At 46.9% G+C, this 25,006-nt stretch overlaps 10 protein-coding genes across 10 annotated transcripts; 3 read left to right on the top strand and 7 right to left on the bottom strand.

Moving 5' to 3' along the window:
• Positions 1 to 139: 139 nt before the first annotated feature.
• On the bottom strand, positions 140 to 2,899 carry C7M61_003389 (OPT family small oligopeptide transporter; the record flags this gene model as incomplete). Its single annotated transcript, XM_024858730.1, has 1 exon — positions 140 to 2,899. The coding sequence occupies one exon, from the start codon at positions 2,897 to 2,899 to the stop codon at positions 140 to 142; it is 2,760 nt and encodes a 919-aa protein (XP_024713217.1).
• Positions 2,900 to 4,014: 1,115 nt separating this feature from the next.
• C7M61_003388 (glycoside hydrolase family 5 protein) lies at positions 4,015 to 5,289 on the bottom strand (the record flags this gene model as incomplete). The annotated part of the gene is made up of 1 exon (XM_024858729.1): positions 4,015 to 5,289. One exon carries the CDS (start codon positions 5,287 to 5,289, stop codon positions 4,015 to 4,017), a length of 1,275 nt encoding a protein of 424 aa, XP_024713216.1.
• A 953-nt stretch (positions 5,290 to 6,242) lies between these two features.
• Positions 6,243 to 7,790, top strand: C7M61_003387 (cytochrome P450; the record flags this gene model as incomplete). Its single annotated transcript, XM_024858728.1, has 1 exon — positions 6,243 to 7,790. One exon carries the CDS (start codon positions 6,243 to 6,245, stop codon positions 7,788 to 7,790), a length of 1,548 nt encoding a protein of 515 aa, XP_024713215.1.
• A 528-nt stretch (positions 7,791 to 8,318) lies between these two features.
• On the bottom strand, positions 8,319 to 10,682 carry CEX1 (Cex1p; the record flags this gene model as incomplete). Its single annotated transcript, XM_024858727.1, has 1 exon — positions 8,319 to 10,682. One exon carries the CDS (start codon positions 10,680 to 10,682, stop codon positions 8,319 to 8,321), a length of 2,364 nt encoding a protein of 787 aa, XP_024713214.1.
• Positions 10,683 to 11,455: 773 nt separating this feature from the next.
• Positions 11,456 to 13,553, top strand: C7M61_003385 (CCDC90 family protein; the record flags this gene model as incomplete). The annotated part of the gene is made up of 2 exons (XM_024858726.1): positions 11,456 to 12,100; positions 12,633 to 13,553. 2 exons carry the CDS (start codon positions 11,456 to 11,458, stop codon positions 13,551 to 13,553), a joined length of 1,566 nt encoding a protein of 521 aa, XP_024713213.1.
• Positions 13,554 to 14,288: 735 nt separating this feature from the next.
• On the bottom strand, positions 14,289 to 14,738 carry C7M61_003384 (uncharacterized protein; the record flags this gene model as incomplete). The annotated part of the gene is made up of 1 exon (XM_024858725.1): positions 14,289 to 14,738. The coding sequence occupies one exon, from the start codon at positions 14,736 to 14,738 to the stop codon at positions 14,289 to 14,291; it is 450 nt and encodes a 149-aa protein (XP_024713212.1).
• Positions 14,739 to 15,038: 300 nt separating this feature from the next.
• On the bottom strand, positions 15,039 to 16,229 carry YBN5 (Obg-like ATPase; the record flags this gene model as incomplete). Its single annotated transcript, XM_024858724.1, has 1 exon — positions 15,039 to 16,229. One exon carries the CDS (start codon positions 16,227 to 16,229, stop codon positions 15,039 to 15,041), a length of 1,191 nt encoding a protein of 396 aa, XP_024713211.1.
• A 609-nt stretch (positions 16,230 to 16,838) lies between these two features.
• On the bottom strand, positions 16,839 to 19,358 carry C7M61_003382 (uncharacterized protein; the record flags this gene model as incomplete). The annotated part of the gene is made up of 1 exon (XM_024858723.1): positions 16,839 to 19,358. One exon carries the CDS (start codon positions 19,356 to 19,358, stop codon positions 16,839 to 16,841), a length of 2,520 nt encoding a protein of 839 aa, XP_024713210.1.
• Positions 19,359 to 20,936: 1,578 nt separating this feature from the next.
• Positions 20,937 to 21,743, top strand: C7M61_003381 (uncharacterized protein; the record flags this gene model as incomplete). Its single annotated transcript, XM_024858722.1, has 1 exon — positions 20,937 to 21,743. The coding sequence occupies one exon, from the start codon at positions 20,937 to 20,939 to the stop codon at positions 21,741 to 21,743; it is 807 nt and encodes a 268-aa protein (XP_024713209.1).
• A 34-nt stretch (positions 21,744 to 21,777) lies between these two features.
• On the bottom strand, positions 21,778 to 24,588 carry SEC21 (coatomer subunit gamma; the record flags this gene model as incomplete). Its single annotated transcript, XM_024858721.1, has 1 exon — positions 21,778 to 24,588. One exon carries the CDS (start codon positions 24,586 to 24,588, stop codon positions 21,778 to 21,780), a length of 2,811 nt encoding a protein of 936 aa, XP_024713208.1.
• Between the last annotated feature and the right edge of the window lie 418 nt (positions 24,589 to 25,006).

Genomic DNA, 25,006 nt, shown 5'->3' with positions numbered 1-25,006 from the left:
CCTTGGAGTTTACCCAAGCAAAAGTAGCATTTGGACAAGGGGACTCCCCAACGGATTGAAATGAATTTCAATTAGCTATATGGCCTCATACCAGCGAAGAACTGAACTGTTATTAATGAATTACTCAAGTTTAAAAGTATCAAGGGAAACTGCCAATACGGGGACCAAAGTACCCATCTGGAGCCTCCAATGTGGCATTTTTCAATGTCTGCTGACCATATCCACCTTCCACACCTTGGTAGGAAACAGAATTGCCCCACCAGTCGATAGGCTTGTCATGATACTGGACAGCAAAGAAAATAATGATACTGCTGAAGGCAACACCAGCGTCCATGGCACCGGACAAGACGAAGTTGTACTTTTCCCACCAGGCCTGGTAATGCTTTCTGATGTAGTACATGAAGATGAAGGAAAAGTACACACCTGTGGTGAAATAACTCAAGTTGTAAGGGGCATAGATCAAGAAACCTCCGATGATCAAGGTTGGCTGGAAGTATTTGGTGATCTTCTTTGGTCCATACTTCTTGAAGAGGATGCAAGGAATTGGAGCAAGGGCACCAATCAAGAAGCACCATTCCAACAAGGGGTAAAGACCACCAAAGACCTTCTTAGGACCGATTGTACCCCACAACACGGAAGCGGAGAAGAAAACGTTTGAACTTGGGCAAAGGAACTTTTGGGAACTTTGAGGAGTACAGTAGTCCTCGACATTGTCAATCATGAAGTTCATCACAGCCAAAGAAATGAAGGACGCAATAAAGACAGAAAGCATCTGACAGCGGAAAAGGGCTCTTGGTGGGATCTTCACATAGTGGCCCATTTTTTGATCGGTGATATAGTTTTGGGCCTGACCATTGATGTTGTAACCCAAAGCCTTGATGAAGTTCAATGCAAGACCATTACCTGGCAAAGCGTAACCGACAATCAACTCCACCAACACATTAAGACCAAAACCCCAACCAGTGGTGGCTTGGATAGCAGTGAGGGGAATCAAGAAGACGAAGTTCATACCAAGTGCAAAGAAAATACCCCAGACTGGGGTTTCAGCAGGATACACTTGAACACAGACTATTGCCAAGACAATGGAGATGATCAAAATGACAACGAAAGCCCAGTCAGCAACTTCCTTATACTGCTTCATCATGGTAGTGTGTGGGTCGTCAAAGCCTTCGAAGGTGGACTTTCTGAAGTTCTTGAATGAGCCACCCAAATGCTTCAAGGCAAACCACATGGGTCTCCAGTTCCAGAAGACTTCGTAGATAAATGCAAAGGGGTAGATGGCAAAGAAGGTACCGTAAACAACCAAGTTGGCAGCCGAGTAGAATGGTGGTCCAATTTCTTGGTACTTCTCGTTATCAAACAAGGACCTATCGTTAACAACTTCCTGGACTTGGTATCTTTCACCTTTGTTGTTAAATAATGTGGAGGTATTGATTGGGAGGTAGGCTGACCAATAGTAGTTGGAGTAGTAGAGTCCAATAATGCAGAAGAAACCGATGAACGAACCAATGTACTGGTTGATCTGGGAGTAGAATGGGATGATCAAAGCACTGTTGTAGTTGATGACGTTCCAGTCGAATGTAGGAAGTGGGTTAAGTCCCAAACCGTAAAGCGAACCCGTCACCAAACTCAATTCGAAATTATTAGGGGCAATCCAGGTGAGCCAGTTGAAGTAGGACAAGGCCTCAAAAAGGTAGTTTGGAATCCAGAAGTAAAGAAACGAGATGCTGAAGAAAAGGAAGAAAAAGTTGTATCTCGAGATCTTCCATCCGTTGATGCTCTCCTTCTTATCCTTCTGCAACAAGGCTCTGTTCAAGGCAAGAGTGGGTAAAAGCGTAGGCCACAATGCTCTCACAGGGTACACAGCGAATTTTCTGATGATACCGGCGAAACCAAAACCCATGAAGTTTGTAGAAAGAATAAGCAAGATTTGATAGCCCCAATCGACCCACTGGTTGTTGTAGTAACGAGGAAGCTTTTGCACGTGGATATTGTACGAAACGTAAGGTGTACCAGCAGACACCGAGTAGAAAATAGTAGCCAACATTTGCTCCTTGTAGTTCCAAGGGCCAGGGTTCAAGTCAATGGACCATCTCCAGAGTCTGATGGTCTTCTTAGGAAGAATGGTAGCCAACAAGACACCAGAGGGGTAAAGCAAAAGCTGCACAACGGCAGAACTCAAGGAAATACCGGGCTGTCTTTCGGCAAAAAACTGGTTGACAAAAGAGCCCACACCGGTCCAGATGATACCAAGAAGGTACACTCTGAGAGTCTCCACGGGAATATTTGGATCATCGTAAGGGTTGGTGACAGACCTCACCTCTGGGTAAGGAGAGAAGTAGGCAATCATGGCCGCCTCGGTACGAAGCTGGAATTCCCAGTCATGGATCTCCAACTCGTTGGACTCGGTATCGGAGCCCTTCTGGACGGTGTAGGTCTGAGGACCCTTCTCGTCAATACTGACCTTCTTCTCCTCCACCAGGGAGGAGCCATCCTTTTCGGGCGCAAAAGAAAGGTGTTGAGGAGCCTCGTCGTAGAGCTGCTTGATGAAGTCGTATTCGCTGGTGGGAATGTTGACATCGTCCTCGTGCTCAGTCAAGTAATTTTTCAAGATTTGCAACGACTCCTCCACGGGCAAGTGGGAGATCTTCTCCAACATGAAGGTAGCCGTGACCGGCAAGTCGTCAAGCGACTCCAAATGGTTAAGGTTGAGACGCTTCAAGACATAGAATTTCTGAGCAGCAGAGAGTCCATCAGCCACATCCTCAAGGGCAATGTCCTGCGAGGTAAGAGCGTGGAGATCCACCTCGTGATCCTGAGTCTGGCCGTGGGTGCCCGAGCTGAGGATGCTTGTGATTGCTACCACGTTTTTCTCGTTGAGCGTGTTGTCCTGAGGCATGGCAGCTTTTGGATGGTTTGAAAAGCCGTGGAAGTGGGACCTATTTATGCTGTTGGCTCCAGGCCTTGGCAAGTCGCCAGTGGAGCCAAATCAAGATACCATTCGGAGCAGTCCAAAATAAATTTTCTTAGCATCGCTATCATCCGGAGGAAGCATGCGGCATTCTGGTGTTGGATCCCGGCTTCAGTCGTCTATCTCACTGCAAACCCGATAATGCAGCCTGAAGCGGCAGCGCCGCATAAAGTGCATAAAAAAGCCTATTCCTACCAATGCGAGGTTTCCCACAACCATCTCACTCGCATAAAAAGAGGCAGCACTTTATTCATAAAAACCGCTTTCATTGTCAGTTAGGCAAAAAATCGAAGGCATACTGCTTCCTCCCCCATTCAATGTGTCACCGTGATCCACACATAGACGCTTATCAGTGGCTTGTCTTGGCAGAATGTGGCCACACACCACAATAGACGCCTTGCGTTTTTGCGGCCACGAACCCACGCCCTGATGCGCCCGAAAACGCTAGATTTGCTCTGTGGATAGTCTTATCTGACGATGGTTGTGACTTCTCCTCCGCTGTTTCAGGACAAGCACCTTGAGAGCGTGCTTTGGGCGGGAGGGCGGTTTTTTCCGGACTTCCCCTCTGCACGTCGTACGTCTTTTTTTTCCATTTTCACCATCTTTTCCGATTTTCCTCTCTTCCTGGTCTTGGTTCCTTCAGGGTGCCTGGTTTGCGTTGATTCCTTGGCGTGGTGCCAATACCCACGATTCGGTGAGTGTGGTGCTCGCTTAAGCGCCTTTTCGGCTTCTGGGCATTGTGGTGTGGATCCTGGTGGGGCTCAAATCCCGAAACCTGAGCCGTGCGTCTGCCCGATATCGAACGGCTTCGGTGCCCCACCTCAGGAAACCTGTTGATTTCTTTCCATTAGTCAGTTTGTGAGTTTTCTGATTTTCTGGGAAACAGGGATTCGGGGCCCCTCGCTTGGCGACCATTGACAGGTTTTCAAGCCTCACAGTATCTTGGCTTTCTAGCTACAGAGGACAAAGTGATACAACTTGCTTCGCTACTTTTAATCAAACGTCTACCAACATCTCGTAAATCTGACTCCTCGCTGCATGCATCAGAAGTCCACTCCACACTGATTCGGGAACTGCCTGTCGTCGAACGGCTGCGGGAAAACCCCGAGTCTGATCAACTCAGACATGTCCCACTCCACGGCGTCTTCACATTTCCAGTTCCAGAAAAACCACCCGCTGGCGGACGAAAAGGCGTCGATCTGACCCTCAATGAACTGCCTGGTCTTCTGCTTGTACTCCTCAGTCCATTCGCTGGATTTAGCATATGGTTCACATGAGCCAATTCTGGGTGAATTAAGATAATCTCCGGTCCACCGTGCCCCACGGCCTACCCCGTTCAACCAAGGTGCACAATCGGTCATGGCTGCTGACCACTCGCCCACGATATTCCAGTGGTACTCTTTTTTGTGCTGTGCTCCCAAGTTGCAGGCTGTCTGGACGTGCTCCTCCACAGTCATGTTGAGTTCCTCGGCAGTGTGCCACTGGTAGTGGTGATGGTCCACAACCACTTTCCAGAAACCTTGATCGAGCGTCATGAAGTTGTCCCAGTAGCCTTCTTCTTCCTGGAAAGCGTCGCTGATGACGACATTGTTGTTGGAAACAGACCTCATGTTGCCGTAAGCCCACTGGTAGAAATCCTTGAGCTTATCCATGTCTGAGGCGAAACCTAGAGGCTCGTTCAAAAGGCCGATTCCGCTGACAACGTCTTCGTAATCCTCGCCGCCGTACTTGTCAAAGATCTTCTGCAAAACCGTGAGTGTGAGCGAGACGTTCTCGTCAGACTGGTATCCAACAGACTTTAGGAAATCTTCAATTGAATCATAGGACCCTCTCAATCCAGAGCTGGTGCCGCCATTTTGGGACCCTGGGGCTCCGTGCAAGTCAATCAAGGCATTGATGCCATACTTGCGGGCCCAGCCTAACGCTCTTTCCAAATAAAAGTCCTGGCCTTGAATGTACGGATCGTCCGGCAAGAGCCCATAAGCCCAGTAGCCAATGGGAATTCTCACGGTGTTGATTCCGGCCTCGGCCATCTGGCGGAAATCGTCTTCCTGGTACCAGGTGTCGTAGTGGTGATCGAGTCTCTTTTTCGCTTCTTCTTTGCCGAGGGCTTTCTGGTAATGGTAGTCGTCCACAGGTATGTCGTCACCAAAAGCCTCGAAAAGCGAAGGTGTGATGTAGGGTTCAAGCAACAACCAGCCGCCCAAGTTGACGCCCTGGATCTTGTTGTTTTCAAAGTCCCAATCAGAAGCTTTTCCGCCTCTCTTGATGGACACAGCCAAGGCTGCACTGATCGTGGTGAGGATAGAGAATCTCATTTGGTGATCCACAAAAACGGCGACAGCGGTTCTTTTTATAGCCAATTCCGTGGACAACGCTGCATGCAAACGAGCCAGGGTCTTCGAGGCTTGCTTCGTTTAAAGTTGCGTGGGTCGTGGGTTCTGAATTGAATCTAGCGCACGATTACCGGCCTTGAGCGTTATGATACCGACCACACGTGGAGAACGCTGAATGCTCTTTCGCATGGTGCCATTTTTTTAAGCGCCAGACCGTCTTTTCTCCTTCCACAGAACATCGATCTGATCTCGATGATTTCGTAGTTTTGTGCAACTAGTGGGTCTAGAAGGTGGACAATAGCGTGGGGGTCCGTGGGGTCAACAATACAACGCTATAGCCCACGCAGGTGCTCGGAACCTTAAAAATTTTCAGTCCGAAATAGTGTCGATGGAAGCCGTTTGCGGCGGGAGACTTGCCAATTGAAATATCCTTCGATGCTGCTTTCTAGAAGATCTTGTTCTTAAAAGATTATTTAACTCTTTCTAGGACTAGGCTTCTGACGCACGGATCCTGGGCTTAGTCTTCCCTGCCGACTTCTCTTGCAGCAGCCCTTCGACACTGGACCATTCCCTCACTTCTTCGTTCTTTCGTAAAATATGGCTGCAAATCTCACGGAAGAAGTTTTAGTGCTTGCGTCACCAGCCGCACCGACATACGCCACTAAATCCGGACCCTTCAATGGGAACCTACAATCGCCACATCGTGTTCCAAAAATAGCCCAACACTCCCGGGCATCTAATCCAGATTATTGCAATTCTATGTGATCTCAAAAACCCTCTATCCATGAAATCTGCCATTCTCATGGTCCCTGGTATGTCCGCCAAGTCGACCAAGAATAAGCCCCACCCCTCATCAGACCCCTACATAATGGGGCTCATGAACCTAAGTGGCAAACACACCTGTGAACTTCATTTCTTCTTCACTGATTGTACCAATGGCACTAATTGACTCGGTCTCGCTTCCATGGTGGGCTTGGGTGGCCCTTACCATCGCCGTTTACACTATCACCAGCAAGATCAGTTACCACATCCGCTTACGGAAACTGGGTGCCTCCGAGCCTCCGTTCATCAGGGACTATCTTTTCGGTTTTTGGTTCAGCAAGGAGATCTTGCGTAGGCTGAAGACAGGAGACATGCCGGAGTTTTTCGGGGAAATGTTCGACAAGGTATACGGTGACACCGTCCTCTTCCGCTCTACAGGAAGCTTGAGGTATACCACAAGAGACCCGGAGAACATCAAGGCTGTTTTGAGCACTCAATTCAGCGACTTTTCGTTGGGACTTCGCCACAAGCAGTTTAAGGTTCTTTTGGGTGACGGTATTTTCACGTTGGACGGCGATGGCTGGAAACACTCCAGGGCCATGCTTAGGCCCCAATTTGCCAGAGAGCAGGTCTCTCCAGGAGCAATGTTGGAGTCTCACGTACAGCATGTTTTGCGGAGAATCAAGATCCAAAACGGGTCCAAGTTTGACATTCAGCCGTTGTTCTTCAAGTTGACCATCGACTCAGGCACCGAGTTCCTTTTTGGTGAGTCCTGTTCCTCGCTCCAAGACGATATCGTCAATCTCTCTGAACTTGACGGTCCTGAAGGGGTCGAGCTATTTCCCGAAGCTTTCAACACCTCCCAATATTACCTCCTCTTACGGTCCGGGCTCCAGAATCTGTACTTTCTTCTCACCACAAGGGAGTTCAGAAAGTGTAACCGGATTGTTCACACTTTTGCTGACTACTACGTGGAGAAGGCCCTTGCGGCGACTCCAGAGGAATTGGCGAAAACGAACGAAAATGGCTATGTATTCTTATACGAGCTTGTCAAGCAGACCAGAAACCCCGTGGTTTTGCGAGACCAATGTTTGAACATCCTCATTGCAGCAAGGGATACCACGGCAGGACTCTTGTCGTTTGTCTTTTTCGAACTTGCAAGAAATCCAGAGATCTTCCGCAAGCTTCGGGCTGAGATTGTTGAAGCCTATGGCGAGGGAGAAACCGCTGATCTCAGCAAGATGACATTTGAATCACTCAAGAAACTCGAATATCTCAAGTGGGTCCTCCACGAGACACTCAGAATGTACCCTTCTGTCCCACTTAATAGCCGTTTGGCTACCAAAGACACTACCTTGCCTCGAGGAGGAGGTCCAAACGGACAAGAACCTGTTTTCGTGCCAAAAGGTGAAGTGGTGGTCTACACGGTTTTTGTGACACACCGGAACCCAGCCATCTATGGCAAGGATGCAAACACGTTCAGGCCTGAAAGATGGGGTGAAGCAAGACTCAAGAAAGTCGGGTGGGGATTTCTTCCCTTCAACGGAGGTCCTCGGATCTGTTTAGGCCAACAACTTGCCTTGACCCAAGCGTCTTACGTGACAGCTCGCCTTCTCCAGAACTTCTCTGTAATTGACTCATTCGACAATCCTGGAGAGCCTCGCAAGAACGTGCACTTGACCATGTCATTGCTTGATGGGGCCAACATTTCGCTCTGCTAATTATTTATCGTACTTTTTCGTGAACTAAGCCTGTAGGAATAGTCACCACTGCATTATGATACCAATTAAAACCGTCATGCGCCTAAAATCCATTCAATCTCGCAGAAAGGAGGCTATAGATAACAGGGCGATTAAGGTTGAAATTCGAAGCCTCGAACCTTATCAATGTTCCGCTTGGCGAATGCCGCCGCGCTTACTTTAGCCGCCAGGTATCTCGTCTGGTCTTCAAGAGTAATGCGATCGTGCTTGCGATCTGGCATTAGGATCCATCGCTCATACAGCACGTCTCTCTTCGAACAACAACAGCTCCATTCATATGAATTACTCAAAAGTTGATGTTTTGTGACTGTGGCTCACTTGTGGCTCTCCGGAACCAACGGACCCTAGACGCAAGCCAAGCCCAATTTTGACATTAGGCAACCTTCTGTCAAGTGAGGCTAATATATCTTATCTTGGCGTGGAGCCGTATGATCAGATGGAGCTTCACTTAAGCGCCTTGAGTGAGCTACGGCGTTTCAAGCTGTGGTATTACCAATCGCCGCCCCAGGAGTCGTCTTCATCTTCCACCTTGAGATCTAATTTAAGCGTTGATCCCGGTGATTTTGCCGCGGGCTTCTTTGCACCCAAGGTGAGTCCTGGTTTTGCTCTCAGCACACTCTTCTCTGATTTCGCTGCAACAAGGCCCCTGGCAGGTGTTCTGTGAGGCGCTGAAGGCGGTTTGGCGCCTCCAGTCCTACCGTTGTTGCCAATTAACAGCTTCGGCTCGGGCTTAGCACTGCCAAAGTCATCGTCGAAGCCTTGATCCACATCCCATCCATCATCGTCAGAAAAGTCTTCAATGTCTGGTTCGAAAGTGTTTTTGTTTTTTCCCGCCAGCGCAGATATTCCGACGGGTTGTGCCGATTGACTTGAGTCCACGGGAGTCGGCTCTCTAGTCAAATCTGGTGTCGATGAGTTGAAGCTCTTGTTGAGGTCTCCGCCAATCGCTGATGACAGCACAAGCTTGTTGACCATGCTCCAACCAAATGAAGTGGAGCTTGAACTTTCTACCTCCTTCTTCAGCTCCACAGGAGCTTGAGGAGCATGCTGGCGGAAAAACTCCTTCTCCTCTTCGTCCTCGTCCTCTTCATCTCTAGGCAATGATGATGCATGCTTCTCAACTGAAGTCAAATATAGTTGAAAAATACGCTTAGCTTCCTCTCTTACCTTGAAAGATTTCGGGTCCATGAGCGCAATCGCCAAATGTCCCAAGATCTTAGAGCAAATCTCTTCAAGCAGAAATTCCGCTATCAACTGATCAAAACCTGAAAGAGCCATCATCTTGCATGGAACAAAGGAATCTCTCAATGACTTACCAAGTGCGGTTATAATGACACTATTCTTCAGATTGGCGTAAATCTTGGTCGAGATTTTTATGATGAGAATCAAAGTGTTTGTCCGGATAGAGGGTTTGGGATCCATTTGAGATTTGGCCAACACCTTCAACAACTCTTGATTAACTTGCTTCACGCTCACCTTGTCGATGACTGACGTGAAGGATTTAAGCGTCGTTTCACGAATCATAAAATTGGTATCGTTGAAGCCAGTAACTAGACTGTAGAATAACTTGGACTGGACTTCGCTATCAGTCAAAAGATGGGCGTACTTGGGCAAGTAGTTCAAAAGTGTGAGTCTCACAGCTCGGTCTGGAAGCGTGAATGCATGGAAAATTATGGGCTTCACAGTCTTGCTAAACCCGTCCTCGGATAATCCAGTGCCAAGCTTCAAAATGTAGTTGAGAAGAACTGAAATTGTCTCTTGTCTGTGTTGCTGTTGTTCTGCTGTGACAGTTGGGGGAACTTTAGTGTGCACCAAGTTGTTGTACTGTGTTATGATCTCGGGAAGTAACTTGTTATCCAAGTATCCAGGTGGGAACTCCTCGTCAATGTATTGAGCCACATCATTCTTGAAAAATGCTAGTTTATCATGAGCGTTTTGGAATTTCATGTCCTCCAAGAGGCGACTGAATGAGACAAGTCTATTAGAACTGAAGAATGCCTCCGTCTCCTGTAAGAACTTTTCAACCGTGACACGGAGGTTCGGCTTGACGTTGGTGAGCTTTTTGACTGGTTGGGCCAAGGAACGTGGAATCTGTGAATTCCCGGCGAAAGCCTCGCCATTTGTAGCCACCACGGGATCATTGTACAGAGTAGTAGCCAAAAGTGTGAAAATAAACACTCCTAATTTGTAGGAGTCGAATTTGAAAGGATACGGTCTTATCGCCTCAACACCACCAGCCACTACCTCATCTGGCAAGTTCTCATTGAACATAGGGCACAGGGACGAAAGACGATAAATCGGCTGGTCAGGATCAGACTTCATTGAGGTGAGAAGTTCGAAGCCAAAAAGCTTCCATTCGCCTTGGGCATTGACAAACACTGATGACGAAAGGTCCAAATGTCCATGAACAGAGTATGCCTTGGTGTTAATGAACAGCAAAGCATGAGCGACATTGTAAATACCGTAAAGTTTCGTTTCCTTCGTTATTTTGTCTGAATGAGCAGCCAAATAATGCTGCAATGGCGTCACATGTTCGGTGATGATATACAAGTAAGATTCTGATTCGACGTAATCCACGATGGATAAGATTCCAGGAAACTTGATGAGCTTCAGTTTTTTAAAACAGTTACGCGCTAACGCGTCGTAATTCCACCGAGTGGCAGCTGGATCCTTCAAGTTGAACTCGAAGATCGTAACTGGCGTGTCTGTTTTTGGATTGATGCCATTGTAGATTGTCCATATCGAGCGTGAATCGGGATATGTGGCCTTCAACGGGTCTATGATCTTCTCCTTAAACGTATAAGGAATGGAAGTTCCCGTCAAGGTGGAAATCGCCGAGGAAAGGAAGTTCATGTGGTGGTTCTTAAGAAGTGAAGGTGCTCTGTTATGGTGGTGAATGCAAATGCAGGAGGTTGATCCGGGTTGGAAAACCAGGGTAGTGAAAGGGTTGAAAAGAAAGTAATTAAATGCATTTGTAAGATGGCTTCTTCATTCTCAAGAGTAAATGTAAATTTCTTGATATTTTGATTGCCATCCGATTCGATTTTCTCGGTATGATTGTTGAGACCCTCATCAAACTATGTGAGACATCATTGCCTTGAACATACGCAATATTGAGGGCACTGCAACAATTTCTTAAAATTATGCAATATCTTCATTCCTTTTCTGATGAGGTTATGTTCACAAGCGAAGCTTGAAGGTGATAGGATGAAACAAGTTTCAGATTCTCTGAACTCGTCGAGTTGTCAACGTACCGGTGTAACATACCGAACCACGCTGCTTTCGACTGTAGCGTTATCTCTTGAACTATGGCAGTGATTTCTTTAAAATCCTAACTGTTTCTTACAATCAGAGCTTATGGGTGCAAATGGTCAAAAAGAGAAGAGGCCGAGTATCTCGAGGCTTCTTTCAGTTTTTCCTCTTTTTGAATAATCATTGAAGAACCCAAGTCATATACTCCCGGATAAGAACTTCAATATGTCCGAATCATATTTCAAACTTGTAAATTTCTCGAACAATAAGCTAGTACTATGCCTGCTGTGAGCCGCACCAAATGGCTGCAAAAAAATCACTCCTGAAACTACATAAGGGGGCGAATTCCCCTAGAAAAAAGGACAAATTAATAAATGAGCTTTTCCAGGCTTCTTTTGGATGTCGACCCACACCTTGCATCTACTCTTAGAGGGGTGGACCACGAAACACAGTTCCCCGTGTTACATGTTGTTAAGAGAAAATGGAATAGCTTCTTGTTTTCAGCTGTCACGTATGCCATTTTTGAAAAGCGGATAGTTCACAACTTGATCCAAATGATCCCCGACTTGGCAAACATTCCATTGATTTCGTGGTTCTTTTCGAAAGAGTTATCTTCCGTTGCCCCTGGAAGCCTAGCTGTGGTGGCCTCCTCCAGACGCTTTCTGGAACAGACCCCTGAGGAGCCCGTTGCTTACTTAGACGCGGACAAGGTAATGCAATTTCCAAAGGAGAATCAAAAGAGATCATACGAAGACGCGATGATTGAGTATACAAAGCTGAAGGAGCTTTATGTGGCACAAGAAAGAGCACGTTTGTTGACCGAGTTGGTCCATTTGGTGCAGTGGTGCTGGGAGGAGCGAACTTTGTCTGTGGTTTGTTATTATTCCCCCGAGGAGCTTACAGGGATAGAAGAAGCCATTGAAGCTGCCATGGAAGAGTCAGAAAAGGGTCTTCTTTCGGTGGTCACTTCACAGAGCAAGCGTGAGCTAGTGGTTGGTCGCAGCACTCAGGAAGGTGGAGTAGGCGTGATGACCATATATATTGCGACCAAGACGCACATGCCAATTAACCAGAGCTTTGATTTGATCATTGCTACATCGGAAGAAAATCCAATGGTCACCCTCCAATCGTTCGTGTGCCAGGGTACGCCGTTTATCACACCTACTGCTCGCGCCTTCAGCCGCGCCTCCTTCAACGAGGCTCTCCGCCACTACTCTTCCAATCAAAGCAGATAGAAAGTAGCTTCGCTTTTTAACATCTTTTTGAGATTTGCAATTCACAATTTCGGGTGCCTCTAAACCTTCTTTGGCAACCACAAATGCTACCATTTAGTTGCGGTGACCTGCGTACAGAGGCATCTATCAGGTCCGTACTTGTTTAGATCTCGTCTTGTGCGTCACTATAACCTGTCACAACTCCCCCATGCTTAAACTACTAGACCCATTACACTGCAGCAGAGTCCTTTTGTGGGTGTCCCGACGACCCACACCCATTTGGTGTCTTCCCTCCTCGAGGCGCTGTGCTTTATCTGCCCCCTCGCCCTCAGGCCAGTTTAACAGGGGTTTCACAACGCTAAATTGCCGTCTTCTAAACGAGGCAAAGCAGCCAAAGGATACTACTGAGCCGGAGCAACCACCGCAGGATAAGCTGGAGCTGGTATCAGATAAGGATACAAAGGTGGCGAGCCCAGATTCGGCCTCTCTCTTCAATTTCTCGAATCCTGTCGTGGTTCCACCAGGAACAGAAGAGCAGAAGAGTCCGGAGGTAGACGAGGATAGCCCTGATGATTATCTCACCACCATTTTCGAGAACATGGAGCCATATATTGATACTTACGATGTCTACAAGCAACTCACGCGAGCAGGCTTCACCCCAGCACAGAGTGACGAAGTGATTAACCTTCTCATAGTGCAGGTGAATTCAAAGCTTCTGAAGCTTTCTACCAAATACTCTCAAGAGTACGAGCTAGAGAATGAGCGATACCTTTTTGAAAGTGCACAGCAGGAGCTCAATGTCGACGTCACTCGCAACCGCGAGAATCACATCAACGATAACATCAATCAGATCAACGTGCTTGAACGTGACTTTGGTACAATCAGAGACGAGCTCAACAATCACTTCATTCAAATGAAGAACGATATCCAGGTCGCCATTAACGACCAGAAATCCGAAAACACGCTCATGAGCAAAAACATAATGCTACGCATCAAAGAGACGAACCATAAAATCACGACAGACTTCACCATGGCTATGCGCTCAGAAATTGAGAGTCTTCGATGGCACTTGTCTAGATGGGGTTTGATAGCAATCATGGTGTCGGTGTTCTCTGCTTGCGCTTCGTTCTATGTCTACAGAATCCGAAGCTTCAGGAAAGCCGCCGAAAAGAACGAGTTTGTGCCATTAGTCATTTATGAGCCAAGCGAATACGATGAGGACGACTTTCATGCCGATTTGGACCCTAGCATCCTCTAAATCCATTGACGTTGGAGGCTGTCGACTCACGTGATACTAGTATAGAAAAGTGGGCTTATACCGCACATAGCAAACGCTCTAACGTATTGCTTCTTTCCTGAATCGCCCTAGCAGAACAGAAAATGTCGGAATCTGAGGGAAACGAATGTAAACCGCAAGCATGTGCTATCCAAGACTGTTTACAAAGTAACGGATACAATGAGTCCAAGTGCACTAAGGTGATTGACGAATTGTACAAGTGCTGCAAAGAGTTCTACGAGAAAAATGGGCCGGAAGCTCAAAGTGTTTGCTGTCCAAAGTTCAACTTGTTGCAGACTAAGCTCAAGCAACGTCTGTTGGGCAAGATAGATGCCGAGTTGATCAAATAAGGGCCATGAAGTGCAGATCTAGCCGGAGGTGGTGATGTAAGTTACGAGCCGCGTAACTGCCCGAAGGCAGTTCGACACAAAGGGCCGGAGAAACTGGTTAATCTAAGGCTTACCCGAGCACGAAAGGCCACACAGTGGCGCTGATTACATGTGGAAGTAGGCATGCAAACCGTGACTCTAATGGGCGCCTATTAAAAGACATTGTATGAAGAAAAAGAAGAAAGCAGTGTGAGAAATTTTCTCCTGTCTTGAGGGCACCCCAGCAGGTGCGGGTAACCCGTGCACTACTCAACGGTGGTGGTTGCAAAAAGAGAATATACGTTAATGCCGTCCCAGTGATGAATTCTATTTAATTGGATTATTTTGTCTACTCTGTTGGATCCTCTTTCTCAAGAGCTGTCCCAGCTCTGTAGTCCCGAACATGGGGCATGAGACTCTTGTACGGCGAAGAGCTATCAAGCCACAAGTATTCCACACCATTGGCACTCTTGGCCTGAACCGATTGACGGTATTCTTCCAAAGCTTTGTCGGCCTCCACAGGCTCGACCCCAGCGTCAATGAGTTGCTTCCTGAGCATGGCGATATGGACACCCATTTTGAACGTGGCCCTATGCAGCGCTCTAGCCACTTTCATCATGTCTTGAAGGTGTTTCTGACGGGCATTGGCGAAGAGCTGTTGTTGCTGTTGCATGGCTTTGGTGTTGATGGCGGTAGTCTGCTTGATTACCTTCTCAAGCTTCACCTTGGCAACGTAGTTGTCGTAAGCATAGTAAGCAATTCCAAGCGTTGCAGCGAAGTTTAGAACGTCCCAGAGCATACGGGATCCCAGTGCCCTGTTGGGTTCTGGGAAATGCTGCTCGTACGATGGCTGTTGATATCCGGAATTATGGTTCGTTGGCGGCACCGGACTACCTAGATTCGAATCAGGAGTCGGTGAGCCGTACGGTGCCGGGTAATTATTGGGATTGCCAAAGTGGCTAGGCGGTTGGCTTAAAAGACGTCTAAAACGAAGCATCAGCTGGTAGTTTAGTATGCGCGGAAGTCGCAACATAGTACTACTAGTGCGTGTGTGGGTGTGTGGGTGCTACAGTGTGTTTCCATGAAGCCGCTCTATTACCTATCTTGCTTTACCCTCAGCAGCCTTGATGTACAAGATATCTCCGTCCTCGACAAAGTAGTCCTTGCCCTTCTGCATCAACTTACCGTTGGACTTGACGGTAGCCTCATCACCGAGCTCAACCAAGTCCTCGTACTTCATAACGTGAGCCAAGATAAAGGTTCTCTCCAAGTCGCCGTGAATGGTACCGGCAGCCTGTGGGGCGGTGTAGTATCTTCTGATGGTCCACTCTCTGACCTCATCTGGACCACCGGTGAAGAAAGAGATCAAGTCCAACTTCTGTCTCATGGTGGTGATGACCTTTGGCAAGATGGACTGGGCGCCAATCTCCTTACAGTAGGCGTCTCTCTCTTCGTCAGTCTCCAATTGAGACAAGTGGGACTCCAAAGAGACGGAGATTGGGATAATGACATCACCAGGGGAGTTGGCGTCAACCCACTCCTTGATCTTCAACAACCACTTGTTCTTCTTACGCACGTAGTCACGCTCACTCAAGTTAAGCAAGTAGATACATGGCTTGGCGGTCAAGAGGAACATGGAGTTGATGACCTCCACCTCCTTCTGAGTCCACTTCTGGTTGGCAACACGGCCACCCTCTTCCAAAAGCTGGATAATGCGCTTGACCAACTCGGCCTCCTCCTTCTTCTGCTTCACCTCCAAAGACTGGCCGCCTCTCTTGGTGATCTTCTCAATGCCTTCCAAGTGCTTAGTAGCGAACTCGATATCCTTCAATCTCAACTCGTCCTTAATGATGTCCAAGTCGGCAACGGGGTTGACCTCGTCGTTAATGTGGATGATATCGGAGTCTTCGAAACAACGCACAACCTGGTAAATGGCATCGACAGCTCTGATGTTGGCCAAGAAGTTGTTACCCAAACCTTCACCGGCACTTGCACCCTTTGTCAAACCAGCAATATCGTAGATGGTCATGAAAGCTGGCACCTCCGACTTGGGCTTGTACAATTCGCACAACTTGTCGAAACGAGCACTAGGCACAATGACACGGGCCTCCTCAGGCTCGATGGTAGCAAATGGGTAGTTGGCGGGGTTACCCAATGGGCATCTGGTGATAGCCTGGAAAAAAGTGGATTTACCGACGTTGGCAAGACCAACAATTCCGGACTTCAAGTTGTTGCCGGGTCTACCGAGCAAAATTGGTTTTTCAACGGGTCCCTTCTTTTTTGGTGCCATGGTGGAGTTGAGAATGTGGTTTTTTCGCTGCTTTTTTTTTTTCAACAACCTCACCGCTTGCGAGGGTTATATGAACGCAGTCAGATGAACATCGTCACGTGTAGGATCCTGTAGACCTTCAATTCTTCGTAATAGAAGTCATTTCTATCAGTTTCATCTTCTTGAGTTATTTATTCACTTCAACGGATCCGCCTTCGAAAGTCCGGTGAACTTTTTTTGTGTGCAGCACTACCTGCTTAACATCGACTTCTCACGTCCTACATCCTCATCCTTCACCATGCTTTCCTTCCGTGTGGCCAGAAGCTTCCACGTGTCTACTGTGGCCAGGCAGTCTATCTGTCCCGCAGGCACAGTGCTTAATCTCAAAATCAGAAAATCGGGTGACGAGCCTGTGGCCTTGAAAGACGAAGAGTACCCTGACTGGCTCTGGGACTGCCTTGACAAGCCCAAGATGGACAAACAGTTGAAGGATAACGACATTATGAAGTGGCGCAAGAAGCAGATCAACAAAGCCAACAACGCCAAAATCAAGAACAATAACTTTGTTTCTCAGATGTGATTTTATCGCTCCAAAATCTGTACATAGAAGCTATAATACATCATTTGCAATCACCAAGGGTTTTCATCGTTATCACCCCAGTTCCGGTGTACCAAAGACAGAGGAACTTGCACAGTTTTGAACAACTCATCTCCCTTGAAGGAACGGGAGTTATCCACAGGAGGGCGTTCCTCTGTTCTTTCGTCGCCGTTGCTCTCCTCCACAGGTTCTTCTTCTTCATTATCATCGCCATCATTCTCATCGTAGTCATAGGTGTCATTCATATTTGACTCCCTGTTCTTTGTGAGAATCTCATCGACGTCATCCAACACTGTCACAGGCAAAGTTGGTTGGAATTTCTTAGCCCTCAAGGACTTGACACCTCCGAGACCAGCACCATACCTAACGATGAGCTCATTCAAGTTGGGCAAAGCAATTCCAAAAATGAAGTTGGGGTTAAGGTAAACGTAGAGCTCCTTCAGCAAGAAGGTACTTTGAGTCATATAATGCAAGAGACTGCGCTCAATCTGTTTCTCTCCATGCTCATTCATGAGGCGTTTGAGGTATTGGAGAAGTGGTTTCGGTAGCTTAGTCTCCTCAACTTCATAACGGTAGAGCTTGTTGGCGACCTTGAACAATTGGTAGTAATTAAGCGTGTCGAAATGGTTTATGGTGTTTATGAGACTGTCCTCATCTTTGAGAGCGGACATGCATTGCAACCATTGCAACAACTCTATAGTGGGCATCAATTGACTTTTACCAATATGATACAACGATCTGTAGTAAAAAGCGAGGCAGTGAGGATTCTTAGTGTCAGTCGCACCTTCTGTCTGAGGTGTTTCATCGAGCAAATTGTGCAACTTCAATTGATGGCCACCCTCCTCTGGTTTCAAAAGCTCAATTAAGCCGCCTGCCTTCTCTGGTTTGTAGATGCTATAGTTGTGTGAGCGCAACCAATCTTCCAAGGTGGAGATATTAAGACGAATCTGTATGGCTTTTGCACGGGAGCAGTATTTTGAGTTGGCCACAAGACGGTTGAATATGGTGGCATTGATGTAATAGAAAACCTGGGAGTAGGTTTGAAGCCTCAATAAAGGATCCACCTCATGCAATTTGAGAACATAGTCAAGAGCACCAAGCACTTGGACATATTTGAGTGGCGATGGCTTCATTAGCTCCTTCATAGTAGGAGGGAAGAGCATTTCTAAAATGTCGTCGTAGGTACTAGGCTGGTCCTTCATGTTTGGCTTATTTTTGAAGAAGTTCCAGTCCTTGGCATACAAGACAGATGAAACGTCAACCAAGTTCGTGAACTTGAGCAAGCAGTCATCGACAAGTAAGTTGAGTCTCGAATTGATCGAAAATGAGAGGGTGGCCACTAAGGATTGTGTGATGTTGACAAACTCCTGAAGAAATGCGGGATAGTCGTGGTATATGTTCGCCTTGGCAAAGTAAAAATGCAAAAATTGAATTGCAGAAAGCCAGTAACTCAATAGGACAATGTCGCCAGCACCAAGAGCTGCTGCTTTGTCACCCTCTGCGATTGCCATATTGAAGACACCGGATTTTGTGTTGGTGACGGACCTCAATCTTGCAATGAAACACTCAAAAAGAAATTCCGTCAAATCCTTGCTATGGACCTTATTGTGGGAGTATCTGACGAGTTGAAATACAATGGCAGCTGGCACCTTCGTGGAATGCTGAAATGTGGTATTTTCCTTCCGCAAATTGAAAATGTAGTCAAGCAAGGATGGGATATCAGAGTCGGAAAACTTGATAAACTGCTCTGGTAAAAGTTTATCGTAGTCGTACTCAGGTGTTTGGACCAATTCCGTGTCCAAAGACAATTCAGCCTCCTCGTCCAACTCCTTCTCACGCACATTATCATCATCTTCATCCACATCAAGCGCAAGCCCTGCAGTTTGCATTCTAATCTGATGTGTTAATGAGTCCATGTCACTGGTGTCATGCTGGAAGGAGTCTGGCTCGTATATGTCGCTTGTTCTATTCAGGCTGCGATTCAAAAGATTATGGCCCCGGAAAAACTCATACATTGGCAAATCGTCGGAAGTTACCAAAGCAACGGCATCTTTGCCGTCGTTTTTGGGCAGAAGTTGCGGATCAGCCTGGTATTCCAATAGGAGTTTTACCATAGGCAAGTTGCGCAAATGGACAGCCCACATGAGCGGTGAGTATCCAATTGGCGTGTCATCTGGAGTATCGGCATCGACATTGTGTATTGATAAAAGTGACTCGGCAATCTCTTGATGGTCGAATGCAACGGCGAAGATCAAAGGAGTTACGCCTTCTTCCTGGGGGTATGTTTGCAGGACGACCTCGGGGTGTGCTTTAGCCACAGCTTCAACAGTAATCACATCGCCTTCACAAACCGCTGAAAAGAATTGAAGTTCAGGGGACGTTGTCGTGGGCTGATCATCCTCCTCCGTTGTTTGTTCTTTGTCCTGTGAGGCCTGGTCAAAGAGGGCTTTTTTGGTGTCCAAAAGACGGGACAAAAGCGGGTCCGAGTAATCAAAAAGCGGCGGTGCGGCTCCGATTATCGTCGGGGTCACGCTGCTATTCCAGGGATCCATTGGTTGAAAAAAGTGTGGTAGCAGGCAATCAAGGTCCGGCTCGCTAAGAGCTAGTTGTCAAGTCACGTGCTTGGTCACGTGTAAACAAGTTGTTACAGAAGCTTCTGTTAGACTTTCTCTTCCTCTTGATGGCCCATGAAACAGTATTTTCATGCCTTGACTATCACTGGTTTCATTTTTGACCATCTGCGCCTTGGCTCTGAAAATCTGGGTTCGTGAGCTACTCTTGGTTAGGTAGTCCGCTTTGGTACATATCGATGAAGACAAGGTTCTCCTTGTTTCAAGGGTAGATTTCACGTAAAAAGCTCCTTTTAATTATGAAGGAATACATGTAAAGATCAAAACAAGACAAGGGGCTATCTGGCATACCCTCTTGACACCCTACCCAGCTTCGCAGCCAATAATTCCAGGATACATCACGTACCTTGGAAAGTCACTATGAAAGGAATTTTACAGCCAATTCTTCGGTTTCATAAGTCGACATTGCCTTCAGTTCATTGTTGTGAATCTGCGGTCAGGACTCATTCGACATCGAAATTGCAAGTATTTGTCTGTATTCTCATGAATTAAATGCTGTCTTTGATGGGAGATAGTGTGTCAATTAATTATGTCAGTGCTACGTTTTTTTTGTAATTTAGGCAATTAGTTGATTTTTGATATCTCCTTCAAATAGGAGTTTATGCGTCCCACCTATATTCGCACACATTTTTCAGAAGCTTCACTGACATGACCTGGTTTAACCCAAATCGACAATTTGCCTAAAATTGTGTAAACCTGAACAAAATCATCTTTCAACCTACTGCTAACGCTGGTGTTTGTCAATTAACAAGCATATCGCGAGATCAATGCACCGCCATTGTTCCTTTGCCCTTCTCTTAATCGCCTATTAGGGCATCCTTGTCAATGTCTGCGAGTTTTATGTCATATGCTCTATGAAGATTTTTCAATAATCGCCAAACGCTATAATTCTTCAATAATAACTGCTCTTATACTGTTCAAGACTCCTTTATCCAAAACGGGAGTGTCTTTCCTCATCTATACCTGCCTCGCGTCCTGAGCATCAACATCTCAACCGCACACCTTCTTCTTTCTGGGCACACAAAGTTGAACTTTATTTCCTACAAAACTATTTGCAGATCTTTTTGTTTGGAGACTAAAGACGATACCTGCGAAAGCCCGAGCCTGCTTTCCATATAAAGCGCTCCAGTCGGCCGCTCCAACCGAACTAGCCGTTGAGGCAGAAACACGTTACATTCTTTCGCTTCAAACAAAGACCATTACGCTTCGATCGCCATCTTAGACTTGCAAAGTGGTTATTGAATTTACCCTGCTGATATTCCTTGTGGTTTGACGTCATCATCTCGAGCCTATCAAACCTTCGGAGGCTGAGACAAATCTCTTGACGTGTGTGTTCGAGAAACAGAAGACTCAGACATCTTTTACCAACTACCTTCTTATCAAGTGGTCTCTCAAAGAAAGTTAACACTTTAAAGAACACTTTCTGCCCGCTTACTGCTTTCAAATCACCGTTTGAAAAGAACGCTCACAAGTTTTCCATTCCATTAAAAAAGTGTCACAATGCCCCCTCGCTATACACGTCGTTTGGCACTTCTAGCGGTGATAGTTTTTATCGCTATCGGTCTTTTTATCGTGGAGCAACGCCCACAGCATCTGCTAGAAACACATAGATTTCCTTCTTTACACGATTTGGTCCACGATGCGGGTACACCCTCAAAACAAGAAACACATAACGAGGAGCTCGATCCATGCACAGTACTTTCTCCACAAAAGAACTTTATCGATTTACGTGGACTATCAGTGATCGAGAACCACCATGGTCAGGATGTAAGACATCTACTGTGGTCTTCTAGAGGATATGACCTGGGTCACAACTACACCATTGGAGTTTGCCTGGGTGCGATAAAAAGAAATCTCTTGGGCTCTGCCGACATCATCGACGGCCTTAACGCCTCGGAGGTCGGTGCGTACTATATCGAGCAGTCACTGGGTAGATACATTCTGATGGGTCAGGTTACCTCTAAACCAGTTTACAAGGGAAGAAAATTGACATTGACATATGAGAATGGCACCCAGTGCAACGGTATGACCTTTAAAGACGGAACCCCACTCCGCAGAAGAACAATTCTTACTTTCACTTGCGACAGAGAAATGCTCACTAAAGCCCACGTCTCATACGTGGCATCTGTCGATGAATGTACTTACTTCTTTGAGGTACGTTCTCACTTGGCTTGTCCAACTGCAGCAAAAGCAGACAACCTCGCCGCCATTTGGATATTTATTCTTATATTGTTGGCTGCCTTACTTGTGTACTTCTCTGGTGGAGTGCTCTACAAGGCCTTGAAACGCCAATCTCTGCATCTATAGACGTTTATTTCAGTAAAATATTTTTTCGGATCAATCACTCCACACCGTTGGCAACCACCGCAGCAAAGCCAGGGGTCTCGCCCTTGACTTGTACCTTGGCCACCACTTTTCCTCCAGTTTGAGCAAGTCTAACCAGGGCACCCACTTTGCCGCCCCACAAGTCCTTACCCAACAACTTCAACACATGCGACGTCAGGTCCGCAGGCACATAGTCGGAGCCGTCCAACGGCATCGCGTTCAATGTCTTTCTCAATTTGCTCACTGCGTTCTCTAAATTGCTCACTCCACCGATAGTCACAACACTACCCTCAGTTTCAGGTAATTGGTCGAAGATTGTCGTGAAGTTTGAGTTGTACATAGGCAGGATGAAATCACCAGAAGTGATCTCCAAATCGTCAATCTGGTATTCATCCTCAATGCCTTCATCAGTAGGATCGATGTTACCTTCCTCATCCACGGTATCCTTGGATGTGTAGACAAGTGTGTTGCCGAAAGCAGCGAGAAGATCGTCGTCACCAATGGCCGGCGTCGTGAGCGACACATATACGCTACCAGTTTGTTCTGGCTTCAACTCAGCCAAAGGAATTGTGAACTCCTCCTGGTATAACTCATTGTCAGCCTGGGTCACAACCGACACATCTTGCAAAACCAACGATGACAATGTGTTGGTGACGTCGAACTGCAACACAAGTTTTTGTGTTTCGACGAAGAAGTGCTTCACAACTGTCACCACGAATTCGTTTTCTCTGTCGGTCAAGTATGTGGCTGTTGCTGACGATTTCGTCAACTTGCCGTGGTCGGCAAACTCTGGAATAGCGGACAAGCTGGCGGCATACTCCTGTTGCTTCAAGTATTCGTTGGCATTGTCATCGCCACCTTGAGCCTCATCCTTGGCCTTCGATGGCGTGGACTTATCGGACTCAACATCAGCACCATCACTCTTCTCCAACTTCTTGATCTTAGAGTTGTACTCCAAAGACTTCTGCTCCTCCTTCGTGAGCAAAGGCACTTCGGTGACGTCGAACTTGTGACCAAAGTTGCCCTCGTCATTCAAGTAGTGGGTCAATTTGCTTTCCAATGCAGCCAAGTTGAAGCTGGACTCAGCAACAATCAACTGAGGGCGTTGACTGTCGATGAAGCTCAACGACAATGAAGCACGGTCTCTGACCTCATCATCAACATCGTTCAAGCACCGACTCAACAAGATCTTGACGTTCTTGGCGACGGTTTCGTCACACTGCGCGGCGAACTTGGATAAGGCAATTACAGCAGACGATCTGACAATGGAATTTTCCAACACCAATCTGTTGTAAATGTGTCTGATGTAGTAGGAGGGGTTAGTGGTGGTAGGACCCTCGTCACCCAACAAGTGCAAAATACGAACAGACAATTCTGTGTACTCACAGTCCTCAATGAACTCACACAAGTTGACCAATATGAGCTGTTTAGCAGCCTTGTCAGACAAGAACTTGATCAAGTCAAATAATGCGTCGACGATACTAGACTTCAATTGCAAAGTGCCGTCATCTCTCAACAAATCTGAAAGGAAAGACACTAGCTTCTTGTGTTTAGATGGGAATTTGAGAGCCAAGTTTTCAATAGCCTCGATGATGGTAATTTTGAAGTCCTCTGTGATCTCGTCCATCATAGAAGTCATCTTAGATATCAAACGGTCAACATTTTCGGAGCTGGATGCAGATGCAGATTCAACAGTTCCCACACCCAAGGTCTTCAATAAGGTTGTTATAGCCAATGTAGAGACAGATCTGTTACTGTCATTAATCAAAGCTTCCAACTCCAAGTTGACGACCATGATCTTCTCAGGGTGTTTCACAGAGATCTTGTTGATTAATCTGACAGCAGCAAAGCGGGTGGCAGTTCTAGGCACGCTCAACAATTTCTGTAGCGTGAGGATGATGTTCATGAAGTCGTCCTCCTTGATGAGGTGCTGCAAGCCAATCAAGGTCTTACAGGCTTCCAATTCGACCATATCGGACTTGTGCTTCAAGAAGCCGGCCAAAATTGGATGCAAATGGGTAATGAGGGACTCATCGTCCAACAAGACCTTGTTGATGTAGCGGATGAGCTGGATGATAGACAAAGAGTTCTTGAGAGCGGAGCCCTCAGCCAAGCTGGTGATAAGCTTCATCAATGACATCTTGTCGTGATTTCTCAATTGGTACAACAAGCCCAAAGCATGGTACTGGTACATGTAGGAGTTGGAGGGCAAGTTAGTGGTGGAAGCACCATAGTACTCGTGCAACTGGAACTGGTCTGGGGGGAACAGCTTGTACGACTGCACGGTTTCCAAAGTCTCGTTGGTGAAACGTTTGACGACATCCTTGGCAATTGGCAATAAGTTGTAGGACGAGATCAAAGCGGCCGATGAAACAATGGGGTTCTTGTCGACCAAACAATTGCGGAACAAACGTTCAGACGCGGAGACGGTGGTAGGGTCCAACACCTTGGAAAGCGTTCTAATAGCGTTGGGCTTGTAAATCAACAGTCCCAGCTGGATGTCTTTCATGATGGAGGAGGTGACCATCAAAATATCTTGCGAGGTTGCGGAAAGCTCCTTGATGGTCAAGTACACCAATTGACGCAACGACAGGTTTTTGTGCTGGAACAACTTGGAGATGGAGAAGAACAACGTGGTGGACTCCTGCAGTGGGAACAGCTCTCCCTGGTAGATCAACCTCAAGAGCTTGGCCAACAACTGACGGCATTTTTTGGCGTCCACAGGCAGGGCATTGAACTGCTGCAAACACTCCTGAAACACCGCCATCTTATCTGGCACGGCGGCCAGAGAGTACGGGTCCTGGGCCTTGTAAGACAGGACAGACATGAAGAGGTTGTTGGAGGAGGTTGTTTTTTGGTAAAACGTGTACGCATTGAGCGAGGCACACAGATCACGTGACCGTGGTTGGTGGAAAACATCCATTGGAAGTGGTAGCCTTATGATGAGCTGAGTGGGAGAGGGCAAGAAAAAATGAAAGATTTGTGATCTTTTTTTCTGTACTTTTGGGTATGCTGGCAGTGGTGGTGTTGGTGATGGTGGGCAAGGTGGTGAAGCATGTGCAGGTCGCCCTATGGGTATAGTTGGAGACAAGAATACCATTGTAACGGGGAACAAGTGGCAATTTGGAATTTGACCATCCGATTGTGTTTGAGTGGATTTCTGCTATTCAGTGGTGTTTTCTTGTATGGAAAAGGCTACTCCCGTGGTACTTGCCGTATACTGAGGAAGTATCGTTAATGTGGTT

The sequence above is a fragment of the Candidozyma pseudohaemuli genome (assembly GCF_003013735.1).
Source record: "Candidozyma pseudohaemuli strain B12108 chromosome Unknown scaffold00008, whole genome shotgun sequence".
Taxonomy (NCBI): Eukaryota; Fungi; Ascomycota; class Pichiomycetes; order Serinales; family Metschnikowiaceae; genus Candidozyma; species Candidozyma pseudohaemuli.
Note: the sequence above shows the minus strand (reverse complement) of the source record. Positions and strands in the feature narration are given on the sequence as shown.